The sequence below is a fragment of the Hoplias malabaricus genome, chromosome 1, assembly GCF_029633855.1.
Source record: "Hoplias malabaricus isolate fHopMal1 chromosome 1, fHopMal1.hap1, whole genome shotgun sequence".
NCBI classification, from domain to species: domain Eukaryota; kingdom Metazoa; phylum Chordata; class Actinopteri; order Characiformes; family Erythrinidae; genus Hoplias; species Hoplias malabaricus.
Genome location: NC_089800.1, coordinates 17,238,451 through 17,258,755, shown reverse-complemented (window position 1 = coordinate 17,258,755; position 20,305 = coordinate 17,238,451). Strand labels below are relative to the sequence as shown.

Sequence of the window (20,305 nt, the reverse complement as noted above, 5' to 3'; positions counted from 1 at the left end):
CGTGGGTTTCCTCCCATGGTCCCAAAACACGTTGGTAGGTGGATTGGCGACTCACAAGTGTCCATAGCTGTGTGTGACCTGGCGCCCCCTCCAGGGTGTGTTTCTGGTTTCTGCCTTGCACCCAGTGATTCCTGGTAGGCTCCGGACCCACTGTGACCCTGAACTGGATAAGTGGTTTCAGACAATGAATGAATGAATAAATGATGTCATATGGCTACAAAATATGTAAAATCATATAAATGTTATCACCTACCTCTTTGTCCTACATAGAACTCTTAAACTCAGACAGAATTTTTTTTTTTCACAGAAAACATGGACTCTGACCTGAATTAAAATCTATCTTTAGTCACAAAGTTATGATTCCGAATCTTTCCTTCAGTGAAAAGTGCAGAGCGAGCGCCGCTCACAGCAGAGTCAGAGCCATGTGACCAGAGCGGCTCACTTATAATTGATCACCTAAATTGATCTTCCTGTCCTCCACTCGGAAATGCATGAATAAATGATGCTGCCCTCTCCTCCCCTCTTTGCCTCATGTGGGATAGTTTCTGTGAGGTAAAACCTGCATGAGTCAGTGTACTTCTCTCCATCATTTGCATGTGACGCAAATGTGAAATGACGTGAAGTGGTAAATCTTCTAATGACCCAATTCACTCCAGTATTTTTGTTTAACTTGGCCTTGTTTGGGTGATGGACAGCTCTGGTCTGGGTCTCTTTATTTCTCTCTCTCTCTCTCTCTACTCAGGACAGTTTTTCTTTGCATTTGTTGTGTTCTGATTGCTGGGACACTTGTAATGCAGTGTAGTGTGTTGCACTGGTGATTTGTTTCTGTGCAATTTCCACTAATGATCAAACACAGTGTGGAGCACACATCAGCATTAATGGGCAGGCGCCGTTCAGGCTGGTCTTAAAATGCCCTCATCTGTTTTCCTCACTGTTTCCCCCTGAGGGAATCCCCGTGTTTGTCTTCAGGGTGTTTCATTACTGTTTTAGCTCTTGTTTAGTTGAAGAAAGGTATGAAGTCAGCATAAATAAAGACTTCAGCAGTAGCACTGTTGCGATATCAAACACATTTCCTTTTTTGTTTTTTTAAACCTCCAAAAAGGTGAATTCATAGAAACATTTAATAAAATAATAAATAATAAAAAATCAAAATTCAAAATAATGGAAATACTTTTTTTCCAAAACTTCAGCATTCCCTTTGATACAGACAAATTTGGAGTTGGGGGATATGTACGAAGCAGTCTCCAGTGTGTTCATTAGACGTCATGGTTTGTTCTCTCCCGTTGGTCGTTCAGATAAAGTGCCTGATGTAGGGGCCTTCTACTCTGTTAAATGTGCTGTTACTCAGTTTCTGTATCTTTGAGTTGCACTGCATAAAGGCTACGTGGTAACCTTGCTATTCCTTATGGATGCGTTTCTCCCACGTTCAGAGTGTTTTATTAAATAAAAATGCACATCAGACTTTATGTGAAGTAAGTGTCAAAAATCCCATCTGGGGATTGCACTGAAACATTAATGTTAGATATTTAGTGAAGACATTAAATAAATGTAAGTTATTTAAAAGGGCAGTATTCCTTAAAGAAAGAAACAGAATGGTATTAGAAATATATCTCTACCATCTCTAATCATTTACAGACAGAAACACATGAATAAATCCAGCTCAGTCCAGCTTTGGTCAATGTCAGGATGTTTGACAGGGCAGGACTGTGTCGTACAGGGCTTTTACACTTATCCTTTGGTGGAAAAAAACGTCAGTCCCTTTGGTCAGACTAACCTTTACCAATACAATAAATGTAACTGGAGTCTGGGAGAGAGTGCAGCTGTTCTTTTGTGTTACATAACTCTAACGTCAAACACACACACACAAATCCGAAACTCACATCATCATCCAAACAGAACCACAGCTTTCCATCAAACAAAGTGACTCATTTCTATTGTTTCTATTGATATTTAGTGGTGTGTCCATTTGTTGGTTGCCTCTGGCGACCACTGACCACTCGACCCTTGGCTCGACTCCATTATCCAGGTCTGATGTGCATGACTGGCTGCTCACCGGACATTGTACCGGTTTGCCTTTCACTCCTCAGCCTTGAAGCCCAGGCTAACGGAGCTGTTAATTGTGTTGCGCAAGCGGCGTCCCCAAAGCGATTCCCAGAATTCCTCTCACAGCTGAGGGGGCTGTAGGGAGTCGGAAAGTGGAGTTAGAGAGAGCTTCTGTGTTCCCTTTATGTGAACCTGACACCTAGCTTACTCTCCACTGCCCCGTCCTGCAGAGGCCCGGGCTGAGAATGAGCTTGTTTATTAATAGGCTTTAATTGAAATGTATCTGTGGGAACAGTGGAAGAGTTCCATGTTTCTAATCCAAGCCTGTCTCTTGTATCAAGTTCTTCCATAATGTACTAGCCTCATTTTGTACACATGGTGTGTTCACAGTGAGAAAAGATACAGGATGTGATCTATTATTGTTAATAGACAAGCAATGTGCTGTAATTGGAAAATATGTTGACGCCACTGCTACATCATGTCAATAAGACTGGTCAGTTAATATAAGATTAATTGAAATTGGCATTCAAACTTCTAATGAATGTAAACTTGCTTATATCAATTGAATCAATTTTCCCTTTAATTCTGTTCAGTCCTCCACTGTGTGTTAATTTACTGCTCCTTTAAATCAGGGTTCCCCAATAGGTGGCCCGCTGACCTAGGCAGCCACAGTCACAGTCGCTACTGCTAGAATACTAGCGCTCTTGGAGAATGCAGTGGAACGAGACTTCTTTACACTTGAGAGAGCCTAAATGAAATGGAAAAACCCAGTGTGACCAGGGCTTAACGCTACTGGTGCCAAAAAGAAAAAAAGCAAACCAATCAATGAGCACCGCCCCAATTTCAGGTCTGTTGTTTCAACCCACTGCTGTCACTTCTTTCATTGAATGGTGAGTAAAATCAAATAACTGTAGTTAGTTAGGTCTAACTACACATAGACTTAATTATAATCACCGTAATAATAATAATAAGATTACCAAAATAAAAACGTAGGTCATGTACTGCATTAAATAGTATGAAAATGACACTCTGGCCCTTGACTCTGCAGTGTTGGTTGGTGGTTGGCCCCTGAAGAAAGGTAATTGGGGACCCCTCTGCACACTACAGAGCATTTAGGTTCTGCTCCATCTAATCTGCTACATGGAAGCAACATGGAGGATAACCTAAACACAGAGGCCAACCGAGCAGCTTGTTTTGACTTAGGTGAAGACGACACTGAACATAAAGAAATCAAATGCAAACAGTGACCAAAATAAACATTTCAGCAACCAGTACTAATCCCACCAGTCTCAACATATGAAGTGATCACATCACGAGATATGATCAGTGAACGGCTCAAGAACAGAGACTGACAAGCTACCAGCGACATTAGAAAAACTATCCCAGCTTTAATACATAAGCATATAACATTCATTAATCGTAATTGAAGTAATATGTTCAATTATTCGAGATATTGATTTTCAATCCTGTCGTATTCACAAATATGAAGGAAGCTTCATCTCATGGAAATACAGATGAATCCAGGGGTCAATATAGGGACAGTATTAAAGAATTAGGGGTGTTAAAGGAATACTGGGTAATATCCTTACCTTAAAATTACAGCCTCAATACAGTTATGATGCTTCACTGACCTGTAATAGGGAAAATAGAGCCTCTGTCATTGCAATTTCAGGCTCAGCAATTCAAAAACTGCACTGTGTAACATTTGAACGAGGATGGAAAATCAATAAATATATATTTTTAAAAAGTGTATGTCAGTTTGCCATGACCTTATTTGTAAAATAACCAACCCAAAGTGGGGTTGTGACTCCCGGTTTGGGAACCCCTGGTCTAGATAGTGAGGTTCGCAGGATATGTTCGGGAGAATCCAGTGCACAGACGCAGAACTGAGATACAGAGACCGTGGTGTGTTTTGATGTTGTTATGCAGCAGGAAATCTTGGCTCTGTTGGTTGAAAGGAGCAGTTAGAGCCTTGCACTGCTTGGTGGAGCACAACAGGTGCTTTTAATCTCAGTTGTAGCTCTACAACTTGGAACAAGTTTGTGTGTGTGTGTGTGTGTGTGTTGTGTGTGTGTGTGTGTGTGTGTGTGTGTAGTGGTCAGCTGAGGGAGTATGGGGATCTCCAGTTTTTCCCTGAAGGGGGCTTCAGAGGGGAAATTCCTTTGAGCTGCACACACCCCTCTGTTGGGCTTCCCCCCTTAGTCAAACACTGTCATACAACTGGACACATGAACACTCCATACACACTCTCTCTCACACTCAGTCAGGCAGTGCGTTCATCCAGGGGCTGAATGGACGGTGATAAAGGCTGGGTCCTGGCCCTTAGGAAGACACTGGTGCGTGTCGTGCAGATCCGGCTGAAGGTTCTCCGGGGTCTCATCCACAGGCAGCCGCCGAGATTCCCACAGCCATCTGTGAGTAGCTCTGAGTGGACCGGGATCAGGGTTCTATCAAACTCAGAGCACTGCCGTGGACTAACGAGGCTCGTAGTGTGTGTTGACTGCCCGGGTATTCCTCTGTGAAATATTGTTCATATTGATGTATCAGTTTTGAGATCACAGAAGAGTATTGACTGTTAGTTGAAGGGATGTTGGAAGATAGCTGTTTGTCAGTGATTGGTGACTTAGATTCTGAAAGAGCAATTTGAAACATGTTGTAACTATTTAAATAGTGGGGAGGCTCTGAGTTCTTTCCCAGTTGCGATTCTGATAACGGAGCTTAGGGTATCAGCCGATATTTAAGCACTGATCCGATACCAATTCTATCTTTTTCTGTTTAATTTTCAGGTCTAATCATTCGGGTAACACGATGTTTATACAAAAATAGGATCAAATATTTGTATGGAAGATAAATAAATGTTATTATTTTATTTGTTAGCAGCTGTACGTCCAAGTATTGTTAAAGATATTTTGAAAAAAATTGACATAAAACACTTTTTAAAAAAGCCTTCACTCTGGACTTGCTTTTATGTGAGAGAACAATGGAGCAAAAAAATTAAAAAGTTAAGGAAAAGTCAACGGAGAAGAAAGAGAAAAGAGTGCAAATGGCTAAAAGCCAGAGCTTCTGCTCCTCACTCCTCACTGCTGCACTCAGGGCGAATAGTGAGTGGCTCAAAGCACCACCCTCTGAAACAGGACTGTTTCAGAGCTGAACAGAGCTGTTTAGACGGGGGGATGCTGCTGTGATGTTGATCCTTGTGGTATTTTGACCAAAGCATGTCATCGATATTTCATTAAGATGCAGATTGGTGTTCACTGGAACAGGGGTGGAATATGTCCCCCTTTTAAAGTTCTACAATAACATTGACTTGAAGGGTTTATTGGGAATGTACCCTTTGGCGACTTTTATCTTTTTCTGTTTTGCACATCTACTGATCTCACCACGTCCTGGCTGTAGTTCTGTGTGTTTTAAACCCTGCCGGCTGTTTTGGTTTGTAGTTGACTGTTTCGGATCCACGAGGCTCTTAAGGAATTTCTCCAGGGTTTCGCTAAAGAGAGGGAAGTCTCGCTGCAGAGATCACACACTCATGAGCCTTATGGCTCTTAAGCGCTACAACTGCCTCTCCACAGCACACTTCAAACACTCTCACACACACACACACACACACACACACACACACACACACACACACACACACACACACACACACACAGGGCTCAGATCCAGCACTGCCCCACTCACGCTGACTCTCTGCACATTCATAGAATGGAAAATCATCTCTTCCGCTCGTTCTTACACACACACACACATACAGAGACACACACGCCCACACAAACACACACACACAGGGTACCTCAGACAACCCCTTCCACTGTGCAAAACCTAGGGCTGAATTAAGGCTGTCATGATTCCTTGAGTAAAAAAAGTAATTGATTAAACCATTGCAATTAATTGTCAGTGATTAGTTGCTATTATTCTCTCTTGAGGAAAGAAAGAGCCGAGTTGACATTCATTTATTTTTTCAGTATTTTTTTAATGTGCAGTGCCATCTTCCTTTTTTAATTGCTTTCTAATGTAATAACTAGGTAAATCATCAGAATAGCTTGTAGATGTTATTATTACTAGTACAGTCATTAGCAGTAATGCTATCATTGACTCAGTGTTGTTGATAGCGAAGCTCTCCTAATTCATCCGTATTTGTTGTTTGGCCTTGAGACAACTCTGACTAGTTCATTATTTGTTAAAATGTATGTGTTTTCATGTCAGTCATCGACCAATAATGAAGCCATTGTTGTGTTGTTTGGTCTGTGTTTTTTTTTTTTTTTTTTTTGTAATAATCCTGAATGCTCAGTTAATCACCAGGAAAACACACACTGGTAGGTGTGCTGTTTTGTGTTATAATGGGTAGTGAGTGACACATACACACATACAGTGCTGGAATGGATCAGGCTGCGACTTCACTCTTCTTGTGTAATCTGTAAAATTGAGCAATGCCCAGTTGCTGTGGATGATGAGGCAGATTAGCTTTGCTGCTGCTGGGTGCCGTCTGCAGCACAGGTGTCTTTTAATCCTGTGATTAAGAGGTGGGACGTGAACATCCTGGACACCACCATCTGTGGGCTGAGTCACAGCCTCTGAAATACCAACACACACACATCCACGCGACTCCCACTGAGACTGTGACAGTCACTGTCCCTCAGACAGACAACAGCCTGGGATTAAGTGATTTAAATATCATTTCCTGTCTATTTGACTTTGTTTAGACTTGAGCACATGGGTCCAGTGGTTGTTTTGAAGTCTGTAAATTATGAAGAAATGGCTGCTTTTAACCACTTTACCACAGACTGTTTGTGGACCTCACTCTCATGGCTATGCTATATGTCCAAACATTTAGACACCCTTCATTATTGGTGATTTCAGCAGGTTTTGCTTGTATACCCACCATACAAATGAAGGATGTGGACATGAGCTGTAGGTGACTATGTTTGGGTTTTAAAGGCTGTGGAACAGTGGCTGAATGCAATCAATATTTCCTAAAATGCTGCATCTAGTGTAAAGCCTTCCCTGGTCTTATGGAGCATGTATGTATTAGACTGAAAATGCTGCCCCTTGTGGACAGTTTTCAACATGCTAAACTTGAGTGAGTTAAAGACAGGGTCCCTGAGGTGTTTCACAACTTAAATTAATGATGCCTTATCAGTGTCAGCCTATAGTAGTTTCCTGACCAGTATCAAGAAAAGATGATCAAGAAAGATTGCAGAAAACTTCAGATGTTGTTTCCAGTGACAGTTTAATTGGTCTAATGGGTAGAAGTGTTTCTTACATTCCAGTCTTATAAGGTCCATAGTAGGTAACAGTAACTTAAAAACCAGAGCTTCTGCTCCTTGCTTGTCACTGCTGTGCAAAGTGCAAAGTGGGGTGAAAAGTGAGCGGCTCATTATCATTTAAAGGAAAAGACGCTGAATGCAGCGGTTCTGATCAGTGCTGTTTGGACGGGGGAGAACGCAGCTGTGGTGTTTTTGTCCAAAGCATATCATAGAGGTTTCATTAAGACTCCAGAACTGTGTTCACTTGTGGAAAAGTGTAGGATTTGTCCCCTTTTACGATAAAAAAAACAAACACACTGAGAAATAAAGTAAGCCTGTTGTATGAGAGTTTAATTCTGTGCTGAAACACGGTGTAGGAGAGCAACGCAGGTGAAGAGGGCCATATTTAACCAGCAGTTAAGTGGCATCTATTAACCTCAGTACTGCTTTTGACAGTTAGTTTGACTGAAACGTGTTAAAACTTCATTTTCATACTGAGGCATCACTTTCCATTCTGGGTGTGATTAAGATGAGGCGTGAATTCTGCTCAGTGTGAGGCATGGGGAGGGGGCGGTACGGTGGCGGTGGGGGTGTGTGAGATGATGGCATCCTGCTCTCTCTCCTCCTTTCTTCCCTTTCTCCCTCCCGCAATTGGTCAGATCCTCCTCCTCGATGAGGTGGAAGTGAAATTTGGAGCCACGGAGACAAACGCTTTGGAGAAACAACGTCTGACTGAGCGGCCTTTTCTGGCTTGGGTTTGGCTCGGTTTGAACCCATGAAAGCAGAGGGATCGTCAGCAGAGAGCATTTCTTTGTTTCTGGTGTCTCCTGAGCCAGGTCTTTTTTTTTTTTTTCTTTTGTGGACTCTCTCACTGTTGTGGACTGACAAGGAATCTGCAGTCAGTGGATCAAGCAGTGACCTCCAGCCCAGTGGTGGGTGAGTGTGGGCCTGAGAGAGCCTCTCTCCTCATGGCAGGATGCCGGCTGAGCTGAGGGAGTCGAGAGAAGCTCAGAGCTGCAGCATGGAGAAAAACTCCACTCCTCCTCCTCCTCTTCCTCCAGACTCCCACTGGGAAGCCCAGGTACCCAGGGCCCGAATTAACACAGAGTAAAGTGTGATATCTGACCTTCAGATGAGCTCTAATTTGAGGTAGGGTTGTGCATGAGTCATTCAGTTCACAGTTAAAGCTTCCAGGTGTCTGCTTTTGGATGCTGAAATCAGCTGGCGTTCACTAATTTGCCTCGTTTTGCATTTGAAAATTAGGAGAACATGTGTAAACAAAATGTGAGGTTATATCCATCGATCTGCATCCGTTTCTGTGTCTAAGGAAACCTTTATTAATTTATCTAAATAGTTGACCACCCAAGACATATTTGGTGGGTGCACTGGAGTCACAGAGCTAATTTAATTCATGTATTCTTCTGCTTTATATCGTGTAAGTCTTGCTACAGGAGCCTTCTCGTCCGGTTCAGTGCATTTGGACTTCTAACAGGTTTAAGACCTTGTTTCCTTGTGTGTTCATGTAAGGTCTTATCATTAAATAAATAAAATGTTGTTTTGGGGGCGGCATGGTGGCACAACGGGTAGCGTTGCTTTCACACAGCTCTAGGGTCGTGGGGTTGTTGGTTCCATCCAGGGGTTGTGTTCTCACAGTGTCTGTGGGTTTCCTCCATGTGCTTCAGGTTTCTCTCAGTCTAAAAACCCACATTTCCAGGTGGATTCTAAAGAGTCCAGTGTGTGTGTGAGTGACTGGATGAGTGTGTGATGCCCTGCGACGACTGGTGCCCCATCCAGGGCGTAGCCCCGCCTTGTGCCCAGTGGTTTCAGGTGAGTTCCAGACTCACCATGACCCTAAACAGGATGAAATTAATTAATTCATTCATTGTTTTCCTTTGGTCTACTATCAGAATGTTATGGCTTTGCTCCTGGCCTGTAATGTATGTGCACTTATAAATCTTGACCTTTTTTTTTACAAATAAAACCTCCTACACCTGTATGAATGGCGTTCAATGGTTGGATAACTTCAAATTTGAGTGGTTTCCGAGCTGCGAAAATTTGCTCTGTACTTTGTCAGGGCATGTTACTAATATTGAAATAAGGAAAATAACTGGCTGGACATCAATATATATTTCAATATAAAATAGTTCAATATATAGACCTTACTTACAGCATCTGTCACTGACTGACGTTCATTTCTGGGCCCTGCCGTCAGATCATTGCACTAAATATTAAAGTTCATTTAGAAATAAACAGAATAAAAAAATAAAACATTTACGTTTGATGGCGATGTCATGTTTCTTGTTCATGACAGTTTTATCGATATCGGAGTGATACCGTATCAATCCATATCATCTAGCACCAGTTTGTGTTGAGCCACTGGATCCTGTGTGAAGTTTCAAGTCTTCAAGTGTAGAACAGTGTTCTGAGAACTATTTTTACTTGTTGATGACAGATGCCCCGTCTTCACCTAAATGCTTCAGCGTCTGACTGTGGTTTCCTTGTTGCTTTTCTTCGCGTGGATACAGATGGATGCCTAGTGCAAGAAGCAGTGAGCTGTGGGTAACTTCTAGCAGTTTTTGATGAAAGGCACTTTGTCAACACGCCAACGTGCGATGACATCATCTCATACTGTGTAGAGGGGGAGAGAGTAGAGAGAGAGAGAGAGAGAGAGAGACCAAACTAGAACCTGAGCGCCAGCTCTTTAGTCACTCTCCTCCACGCCCACTGATGCTGTGATGGAGCAGGAGGATTGGGGGCGGTGTCATGGCAACTGTGTAGGAAGCTGTCCGTCACATGGACTGTGCAGAGCGCTGCTCTCTCTCTCCTTCGCTATTCTGTCTCTATTTCTTGCTTTCTCGCACAGCAGTCCATCAGTCCAACAGGTGCTCCGCTGGGGCCGGCCGGGGCTTGACCCCTCGCTGACCCATGGAGCAGGGCCTGGCGTCCCCCAGCAGCCCCCAGAGCGAGAGTGAGGGCGCGGGACAATGCTGTGATGTGCGTGACGTGGGTGAGACTGAGCGGTTTTGGGGTTTATTTGCACTTTATTTGATTTCTGAGGAAAGGAGCTTTTGACCTCTGTGTTACTGAGCACGTGTGGAATCCGGACAAGCTTTTGGGATGCTGGGATCATAGCTTCACACAGGTTGATGCTTCATGTTTACAGACACAGGCTCATGTGCATGGATACAAGTTAGTTAGTTAGTTTTAGGACAAATCTCATTTTGAAAGCTCATGGTGATTTCAGACCTATAGAATTTGCCCAGAGTTGCTTCAAGTAAAACCTTGATACTCTCTTGCAGTGTGTTTTTTTTTTTTATTTGAAGATACAAGGTTGAGCTCAGATTGTGATGATAAGCAGCTATTTGGTATCAGCTACAGCTGCTTTCCTGCTTATCTTAGAACTGCTAAATTGGTTTGATGTTTGGAGATAACGAGGTGCTCAGCTTAGCTTGGCTCTAAATTTTGCAGCTCAGCCTCAGTTTATAAGACTTTGTTAGCTGGTTTAAACAGGTGCTTTAACTCTCCGTCATAATCATAACATAATTCTGAGAAACTGAACGAGACTAGATTTGTCTTGTCTGTGAATCAAAGCCGATGTCTGAACAAAATCTACTGCAGCCACACTGTTACTGTCAGAAGCAAGTAAACAAAAAGAACGGTGCTGATATAATTTTGTTTACTCTTCATTTTGAAATGACATTTAAAGCAAGTCAATTCAAAGCAGCACTTTCTCAGTGTGGGAATGAGTTTCTATCCTAATACTCTCTCTCTCTCTCTCTCTCTCTCTCTCTCTGTCTCTCATCGTCTCTTTCCAATCTATCTCACTCTTCACTATTTCTTTCTCACTCTTTCCCCAGTAATTTGTTTTTATCTCTTTCTTATCCTCTGCTATTTCTTGCTTTCTTCCTCTTTGCTTCTTTATATCCCTCTCTTGTATCTCACTCACTCTGTTTTTCTCCTTTTCAGGATGAGGTTCCAGTTAAAGAGATCAGCATCACTCATCATGTTAAAGAAGGCTCAGAGAAGGCGGACCCAAGGCAGTTTGAGCTCCGCAAAGTCCTGGGACAGGGCTCCTTTGGGAAGGTGTGTTCTACTTTCTGTTTGTGCAGATGCGTATCACTGCTGTCATGTACAGATTTTATAACTATTTTTGCTTTACAACTGTTACACTATTTGAAAACACCAACTGCTGTTTTACACCGTGTGAATATTTTCTACTGAATGGACAAAAATGACTAGGAAATAAATCACACGGTCTACCAAAGCGTGGCACTGAGCTTGGCATCATTAACCCCGTGAGTGGCCTGTTTCACTGTCAGCGGACTTCAGAACACATCTCAATGATGGGTTCAGCTTAAAGGAGACTAGAGCAGTTTTGAAATACCAACTTTTGAATATACCGCGTACATTTTGATGTCACCTCATCTGTTCATCATGACTTTCACCTTCATCAGAACAGATCTAAAAATAAACACAGACGAAAGCCACATTGTGTGCATTGTGTGGTCATTCGTTTTCCCGAAGATAATCTCTTAAATTACACACAAAGGGCTTTTAAGCTATGGTCACTATAGCTACGGTCGCATGTTCTCTCAAAGACACAGAGCACTGACTGAGTGTGTTTCTGGGAAAATTGTGCCTTGAAATAAGCCCTGTTTTAGCAACTCAGTTCCATTTAGAAAAAAAACGAATGTTTACTCACTGTTATGTGCGGATGGTATTGATAGTACATAACAAAAAAGGTACTTGATATTTGCATGTGTGATATGTGCTGACGTCTTCAGGTTATTTGAGGTTTCTAAAAATGTTGGAACACATAAAATATGCCAGGAAAACAACATTGGCATATTAAACAGGCTATAGAGAACAGAACACTGCAGTGTTGATCACATTCAGTAGTTCTCTATTTAAAAGACAGTAGGAGTAAATGAGGAGGACTGTTTATTTTGCCAGTAACTTACTAATGCAGAGGAAGAAGCTCAATGTCATTTGAGTTTTTATAGGCCCCTACATCAGTGATATTCTTTATCATTATCATCAGGGGAATCCCCGAGGTGGTATGATGCATTTGCATATTGTAGGAATAGAAAATAGATGGATTGTCAACGCTCTAAATTCTCTCAAATCACTGAGGCTTAAGGATATATTTCCTGCTTTGAAAACCTAAAAGTAAAAAACAACAAATATCTATTTTTTTATCTGTGTTTAACATTATCATTTGAAAAGGTGTTATATACGAAACATAAACTTTACAAATAAATTAAGCATAACATTACAGTAATAAAACACCTGTGAACTTTAGCTTTTGTCGACATGCTCTGGGTTGAGGCAAGAATGAAGCCTGCTGAGAATGATCCCTGCCTCAGAGACTCTGCCCTCTGCGGCTCTCTCTTCAGAACTGCATGGGGCTGGTTAACCATGACTCATAGCATTGTGCTAACCCCCTGTCCCAGTACTCACACTTGCACCCCGTTCCCCTCATTTGCACGTGGCTGCCTAAGTGTGCAAAGCCCTAGGGTGCCCCAGTTATTTTATTTTCCTCAACAAGGGTGCTCACGAGTGGCCCGCCCCTCCTGTAAGTCCACAAAAGATGACACTTCCGTGAAGAGAATTAGCCATGTTCCATTGCGAGCCTGTGATGCTCGTAGCAGAAACCAATAACTAGACACCTCGAAAAATGGGGAAACATTAACTCTTTTAATGTAACTATAATATTTTTATCTTTAATAAGACCCGTGAAGTTTGAGGTTTTGGTTTTTTTTTTATCTTGATGTTATGGGCCCTATTTAAATGTAGTGATATAAACATAAACATCAGGAAGTTCCGTTGATATTATCAGTGTTAATTTAACATTACTAAATGCAAGTTCCTTTATATTTTATCAAACAAATGTAATATATTCTTGATAAACAGGACATCAACCATTCAACAAAGCCATCAAAGTGGACATTTACAGGAAGGCCTTAGAGCAAGAATTGGGACAGGGGTTTAGGGTTAATATTCTCCTACATATAACTGACTCTGTCAAGGCGTAAATTTTACAGTGCCCCCTGGTGGAGTATAGGGTTGAGGATTTTTTTAGTTCAGGAGACTAATTTAGTAATTGAATTTCAAAACGTCCTCAGTTAACAGATGCACATCTTTATTATAAACGAATGTAAAATAAAGGCACTCTGAAACTAGTTAATTGTTGTTGGAGCACTGATTATACAGCCATATGGAGTAAAAAGCCCAGTGGTGTAGTGTTATTTTCATGCTATTGCCATAATGCCCTCATACTGCATCATCATTCTGCTCATAAGCTGCCTTCAGTCAAGATACCAGCCTGATTGATATACGCAACACTGACCAGCCTCCCTCACTTTGTTACAGGTGTTTCTGGTAAGGAAGATAACGGGGCCAGACGCAGGACAGCTCTATGCAATGAAAGTTCTGAAGAAAGCGACACTGAAAGGTAGGAGCCCCCGACTCTGGGGAGGAAAGGGAGAACCTGTGTGACTCAGAGAGGAACTGGTTAAAAAGAGGAAGCAGACTTGAGTGTTTGCGCAAACTTGCTTGTAGTTACCATGGTTTCAACTGCTGTCCTGTGGTTGACCGTGCGTTTGACAGTGAGCCACGAACCAACCTCCTGAATTAACTTCAGCGTCAGCCCGGACATCGACAAACACAACAGTTTACTGAGAATTCCTTTTCCCTTTGGAAAGGTCAGATACCTTTTTGTAGGTTTTCGTTTGCTGACTGTACACTGTCGCTGCTCAGTTTATTACTCCAGTGAAATATATAATTGAGAAAAGAGACCACATTATGATGGTGGACCCTTCTCAGCACAGCTGTGGCATCCATTGTGACCTTATAAGAAAGTGTAATTTGTTCTATGAAATTTAAAATACCTTTCTGTAATTTGGGCAGCACTGTGGCACAGCAGGTAGGTGTCGTTGTCACACAGCTCCAGGGTCCTGGTGTGGTGGGTTTGAGTCCTGCTCCAGGCGACTGTCTGTGAGGAGTGTGTTGTGTTCTCCCTGTGTCTGCGTGGGTTTCCTCCGGGTAACTGTCTGTGAGGAGTGTGGTGTGTTCGCCCTGTGTCTGCATGGGTTTCCTCCGGGTGACTGTCTGTGAGGAGTGTGGTGTGTTCTCCCTGTGTCTGTGTGGGTTTCCGCCGGGTGCTCCGGTTAACTCCCACGGTCCAAAAACACATTGGTAGGTGGATTGACTACTCAAGAGTGTCCATAGGTGTGAGTACATGTGTGAGTGTGTGTCACCTTGCAAAGAGCTGGTGCCCACTCCAGGGTGTGTTTCCGCATTGCGCTCAGTGATTCCTGCTGGGCTCTGGACCCACCGCCACCCTGAACTGGATAGGGGTTACAGATAATGAATGAATGAATGAATATCTGTCATTCAAATACACATTTTGTTTTAAAGTTTTGATTGGAAACAGCAAAGGCACTGTGCTCTGGTAAGTGGCGGTCTTATGGTGGTCATTTCCCATTGATTTTCCCAATTGTGTAGCAACAAATGGTACAGTTGGTAACTGAAAAAACACAAGAGTTCACCTACATTGGCAGTAAGTGTAGGAGGTCTGAATAAATTGGCAAATATATATGCAAACATATCCTCTTACACCATATACACACCACAGTGCTCTCTCTCTCTCTCTCTCTGTGTGTGTGCTCTGTGCTCTGCCCTGCTCTGCTCTGCATGTTCTTTTCTCCCCTTTATTTAATTAGTCATCCACTACCATCTGTGTTATTCTGCCTTGCCAGAACATGAGGGCTCTGCAAGGGTACAGGACGGTGTTGTTACTTAGGAGCAGTTTAGTAGAAATCATGTACTCTGTGTGAAAGTGTGTCTAGTATATAGAAGGGAAAAAATGACTTCAGTGTTATTGTAATTGAATATAAACAGTATTTAACTGCAAGAATGTATTAGGACACTTGTATTGGGCCTTTCATCACAATGCTACCACAGTGTAAAGGGCACATAGTGTTACCCAATTATATTCACAAAATAAACTCAAACAAACATGAAGAAGGTCTTGTCACCTTAGGGACAACATATACATTAAACACCTTTGCATTTACATATTGTATATTAAAGTGTATACATGATATGAGACAAATTATTGCATACATGTAATTACATAATATACATATGTGACGGAGGAATTTGGTGTGTTCTTCCCGTGTCCGCGTGGGTGTCCTCCCACGGTCCAAAAACACATGTTGGTAGGTGGATTGGAGACTCAAAAGTGTCCATAGGTGTGAATGTGTGAGTGTGTGTCACCCTGTGAAGGACTGGTGCCCCCTCCAGGGTGTGTTCCCACCTTGCGCCCAGTGATTCTGTAGGCTCCAGACTCACCATGACCCTGAACTAGATAAGCGCTTACAGACAATGAATGAATGAATGAATGAATGTGACGTTGTTATCATTGTTATTACATATAGGTTCTTGCGTGTGTATATACACATACACACATATATATATATATATATATATATATATATATATATATATATATATATATATATATATATATACAGGTAGGATACAGTGCCCTTATATTGTATTAAACCAAGCCGCTGTGTTTTCAGTGCGGGACCGCGTCAGGACTAAGATGGAGAGGGACATCCTGGTGGAGGTGAATCATCCCTTTATCGTTAAGCTGCACTACGGTGAGTCTCATCAAAGCCCACAGCCAATCCCAGTGATTAATGTCTCCCATTATTTAGCCTGACAAAGTCTTATGAAACAATTAAATCTCTCTGTCTCTCTCTCTCTCTCTCCCCCATCCCTTTCTTCTTCTCTCACCTATCTCTTTTTCTCCCTTTCTCACACATTCTCCTTCCCTGTATCTCTCTCTCTTATCTACCTACACACATCTTCAGCATTCCAGACAGAGGGAAAGCTTTATCTGATTCTGGACTTTCTCAGAGGAGGAGATCTCTTCACCCGTCTGTCAAAAGAGGTAAAAATAGACAGCACATTTATTCTGTGTGTGTGTATGTGTGTGTGTGTCTAATTCTCTTGCTAAAGCCTGCATGCTGTTTGCGCAGGTGATGTTCACAGAGGAAGATGTGAAGTTTTATCTGGCTGAGCTGGCTTTGGCACTGGACCATCTGCATGGACTAGGAATCATCTACAGAGACCTCAAACCAGAGAAGTACATCCAAACAGCTCTCATACTGTAGACATTAGAGAGTTGAATCTTGAGATGTATGAACACAAGGCTTAATGTGAAGTACTTTGTTCTACAGAAACATATAGGGTCATTATAGTTACAGACTATAGAATAGTTCAGTGTTGGTGGTAGGAACTAGATATTTATAGAATTTAATGACTCTAAAATCTACTTCATGAAGCTTTTCTACAATTATGGTTACGACATTGGCTATGGATATGCATTATAACAATTTTAATTAATATCCCACATCACCACCGAACCTATAAATAACTTCTGAATTTAATATAAAATATTTTAAATAGTAAAATATTCATCATTCATTAATTGTCAGTATCCACTTATCCAGTTCAGGGTCACAGTGAGTCCGGAGCCTACCCTGAAACAGACAGTCACCCGGAGGAAACCCACGCAGACACAGAGCGAACACACCACACTCCTCACAGACAGTCACCCAGAGGAAACCCACGCAGACACAGGGAGAACACACCACACTCCTCACAGACAGTCACCCAGAGGAAACCCACGCAGACACAGGGAGAACACACCACACTCCTCACAGACAGTCACCCAGAGGAAACCCACGCAGACACAGGGAGAACACACCACACTCCTCACAGACAGTCACCCGAAGGAAACCCACGCAGACACAGGGAGAACACACCACACTCCTCACAGACAGTCACCTGGAGTGGGACTCAAACCCACAACCTCCAGGTCCCTGGAGCTGTGTGACTGCGACACTACCTGGTGTAAAATAGTCACAAATTTAAAATAATTACTTTTTGAACCATTTACTTCTTAAGACATCTGATTCCTATCACCATCACTGAACTCAGTTACTCATTTGTTATGAGACCTTTCGGAATGACGCTCGTTGGTTTTCATGACTGTCTCTAAGTAAATATCTCAACCAGTTTTTTAAAAGCACTGCATAATAATTATTCAGTCTCGTATGCTGTATGCTGCACTGTTCTGTGCTTTTTTTTTTCTTGATCTGCTCTCTCTCGCTGTCTGTCCCTCATGCCAACGCACACACACACACACACACTTTTCCTCCATCAGACAAGGTCAAGTCTAAATCATTCTGATGTGCGTAGAGAGGAGAGCAAAGGCAAATGATGAGTGCTATAAAGTCTGTCTGTGGTGTTACGGCTCCATAGATATGAACACCTAAAGCAAGAATGTAGGATGTGTGTTTAATGCGTGTAAGTGTGCATATGGACGCTTCCTGATGCTGTGAAATTTGTGTCATTTCAGCATCCTGCTGGACGAGGAAGGCCACATCAAACTGACGGGTTTGTAATTCCACACCGTCGCACTTCACCTCGCTTCCTGCCTCAACTGCCAGGCTGTAGTTAGATTTTATGTTACGAAAGAAAAAGTGCTATCAGATCCTAACATAATATATAATGGTTTCCTCTGTTATTTTAAAACACCACGAGGCCTGAGTGGCACAGCAGTCTAAAGCCAGCAAAACGAACAAAGGCAAATGATACAGTGCTCCCTCTAAGTCTGTGTTTAGTCCACATTCACTGTTCCTTTTATTAATGCAACAGTTAGCATCTTAATGTGTGTTCCACTAAATCAGTAACATGTTTTTCATTTATCGGATGAATATGAATTATTAATATTTTAATGCAGTGCAGTGGCATATAGTGAAATTAGCTTTGGAAGATTACCCAGAATATTTCAGCTGCCATCTATTGTCTTTTTTAATTCACTCTCACAGCGTGTAGTATACCCCTCATTAACACAATAGTGTCTGCCTGTGAAAATAGTCAACCTACACTTATGTAATCTACAGTTATGGAGTGTGTCTGTGTGTGAGGGATGTATGATGTAACGTCAAATTTGCGTCAGATTATTGTCCAGTCTTTAGGCACTAAAAATATATTAAAGCTATTCCGTTAACAGCTGACTGTGTTCTACGATGCCTGTCTGTGACCGACAGTGTGCATGTGCATTTTTAGACTTTGGGCTCAGTAAGGAGTCGATCGATCATGAGAACAAAGCCTACTCTTTCTGCGGGACAGTGGAGTACATGGCGCCAGAAGTGGTGAACCGCCGAGGCCACACCCACAGCGCCGATTGGTGGTCGTATGGTGTGCTCATGGTGAGAGACGAGGTTTCCTAGCCTGTGTTTTCTCATATTGCCGTCTGTCAACGTCGATGTTCATTGGCTATTGATGTTTGTATTGTGTGTGTCCCCAGTTTGAAATGCTGACTGGTACGCTTCCATTCCAAGGAAAGGACCGTAAGGAAACCATGACCATGATTTTAAAGTGAGTGCTGTGGCTGCATGTTTACTGCTGGGGAGATTGGGGACTGTATTGTGCTGTAAATGCTAAGCTGGGCTTACGCAGCAGCTGGAGGCCTGCAGCTCTGTGGTAATAGAGGCTGTGGCCACGCTTTAACTGACACTGCTACTGAGCCCCGGCGCCCTACACTTAACCTTAACAGTCAACCTACAATAAAAGCAAAGCCACTCCAAACACACTCGTTTTGGCTTCTGTAATGGCCTGATGTGAATAAGCCAGCAGTGAGTAATGCTGCCGCTAGTGTAACTGCGGATAATAATTAAGCGTCCCAGGCCTGTGTATGTGCTCATCTGCGGTGGTGGGGTTTTACTGGGCTGTCAGCAGCTCTTCAGCATGCCGTAGCTATCCTGGAATATGATGATAAGAGATGGCTTGTCAAGTGTGACCACAGATACAGAATTTCCACAGGAATGCAGCCCTGTTTTGTTTTTGTCATACACCTCGGTTTTCAAGACGTCATTAGAGCAGTTTCCAATATTTACTTTGACTTGTGCTGACCATCATGAGGGACATCTGACTTTTGTTTTGTCTTGTTCCTCTGTCCTGTTGTCCATTTGTCTTTCTCTAGAGCCAAACTGGGCATGCCTCCATTCCTCAGCACTGAGGCACAGAGCCTCCTCCGTAACCTCTTCAAACGCAACCCCTCTAACAGACTGGGTAGGCAGAAAACACATACACACACACACACACACACACACACACTGGCTAATATCTCACTCTTCAGTACTGTGTTGTTAAATGTTAACCACTGGAGTGTTGTAATGCCTCTGAAGCAGAGCCACAGCTGTCAAATATTGTCTGTACAGGTGCTGGTCCAGATGGGGTCGAGGAAATCAAGAGACATCAATTTTACGCTTCCATTGACTGGAATGTAAGTGTTAGTGTGTGTGTGTGTGTGTGTGTGTGTGTGTGTGTGTTAGGACTGCGCAGTGTATCATAACATTCTTAAAGTTAAAGTGAAAATTCTTTATGATCATTGTAAATCCATACAATTTTGACCTCTGTATTTAACTAATTTGTGGCAGTGAACAAACTCACACTAAATATTAGGGGCAGTGAACGCCCACATATCTGGAGGGTCTGAAGGGTAGGTGCCTTGCTCCAGGGCACTTCAGCCGTGGATGTTACTGTCTGTAGTGGGATTCAAACCAGTGACATTCTGGTACTACGTTTGTGCCTCTAAACATTAAGCTGCAGTTGACCCCCAAGATGGAAGATCAATCAGAACATGCTTTGAGTTCAATTATGTTTTTGTGTATTTTTCATCCAAGTAGATGGAAAAATGTACTTATACTTTTATGCAAAACAATTTTTGTTTGATTTCAGCTATAATCACTGTTTATTCACTGTGTCCATTGTCCCCAGAAATTATTCAGGAGAGAGATTCATCCGCCCTTCAAGCCTGCCTCTGGGAGACCAGATGACACGTTCTATTTTGACCCAGAATTCACAGCTAAAACTCCCAAAGGTACTGCAATAGAACAGCCGTTTAACCTTGTGTATGTTTTCCCACTCGCCCT

The 20,305-nt window shown here is 42.4% G+C and overlaps 1 protein-coding gene across 4 annotated transcripts in view; it reads left to right on the top strand.

Moving 5' to 3' along the window:
• rps6ka3b (ribosomal protein S6 kinase, polypeptide 3b) overlaps positions 1-20,305 on the top strand; it is a 47,637-nt gene that overhangs the window by 21,882 nt on the left and 5,450 nt on the right. For 3 of the 4 annotated variants that reach the window (XM_066662316.1, XM_066662174.1, XM_066662379.1), the window contains 11 exons: positions 11,256-11,372; positions 13,662-13,743; positions 15,878-15,958; positions 16,172-16,251; positions 16,340-16,446; positions 17,725-17,762; positions 18,438-18,580; positions 18,679-18,749; positions 19,354-19,442; positions 19,592-19,656; positions 20,151-20,253. In XM_066662316.1, coding sequence (XP_066518413.1) covers positions 11,256-11,372; positions 13,662-13,743; positions 15,878-15,958; positions 16,172-16,251; positions 16,340-16,446; positions 17,725-17,762; positions 18,438-18,580; positions 18,679-18,749; positions 19,354-19,442; positions 19,592-19,656; positions 20,151-20,253 — 976 coding nt within the window. Of the gene's footprint in view, positions 1-4,308; positions 4,458-11,255; positions 11,373-13,661; positions 13,744-15,877; positions 15,959-16,171; positions 16,252-16,339; positions 16,447-17,724; positions 17,763-18,437; positions 18,581-18,678; positions 18,750-19,353; positions 19,443-19,591; positions 19,657-20,150; positions 20,254-20,305 lie in introns of those variants that run through there. The other variant, XM_066662246.1, reaches the window with a different exon arrangement.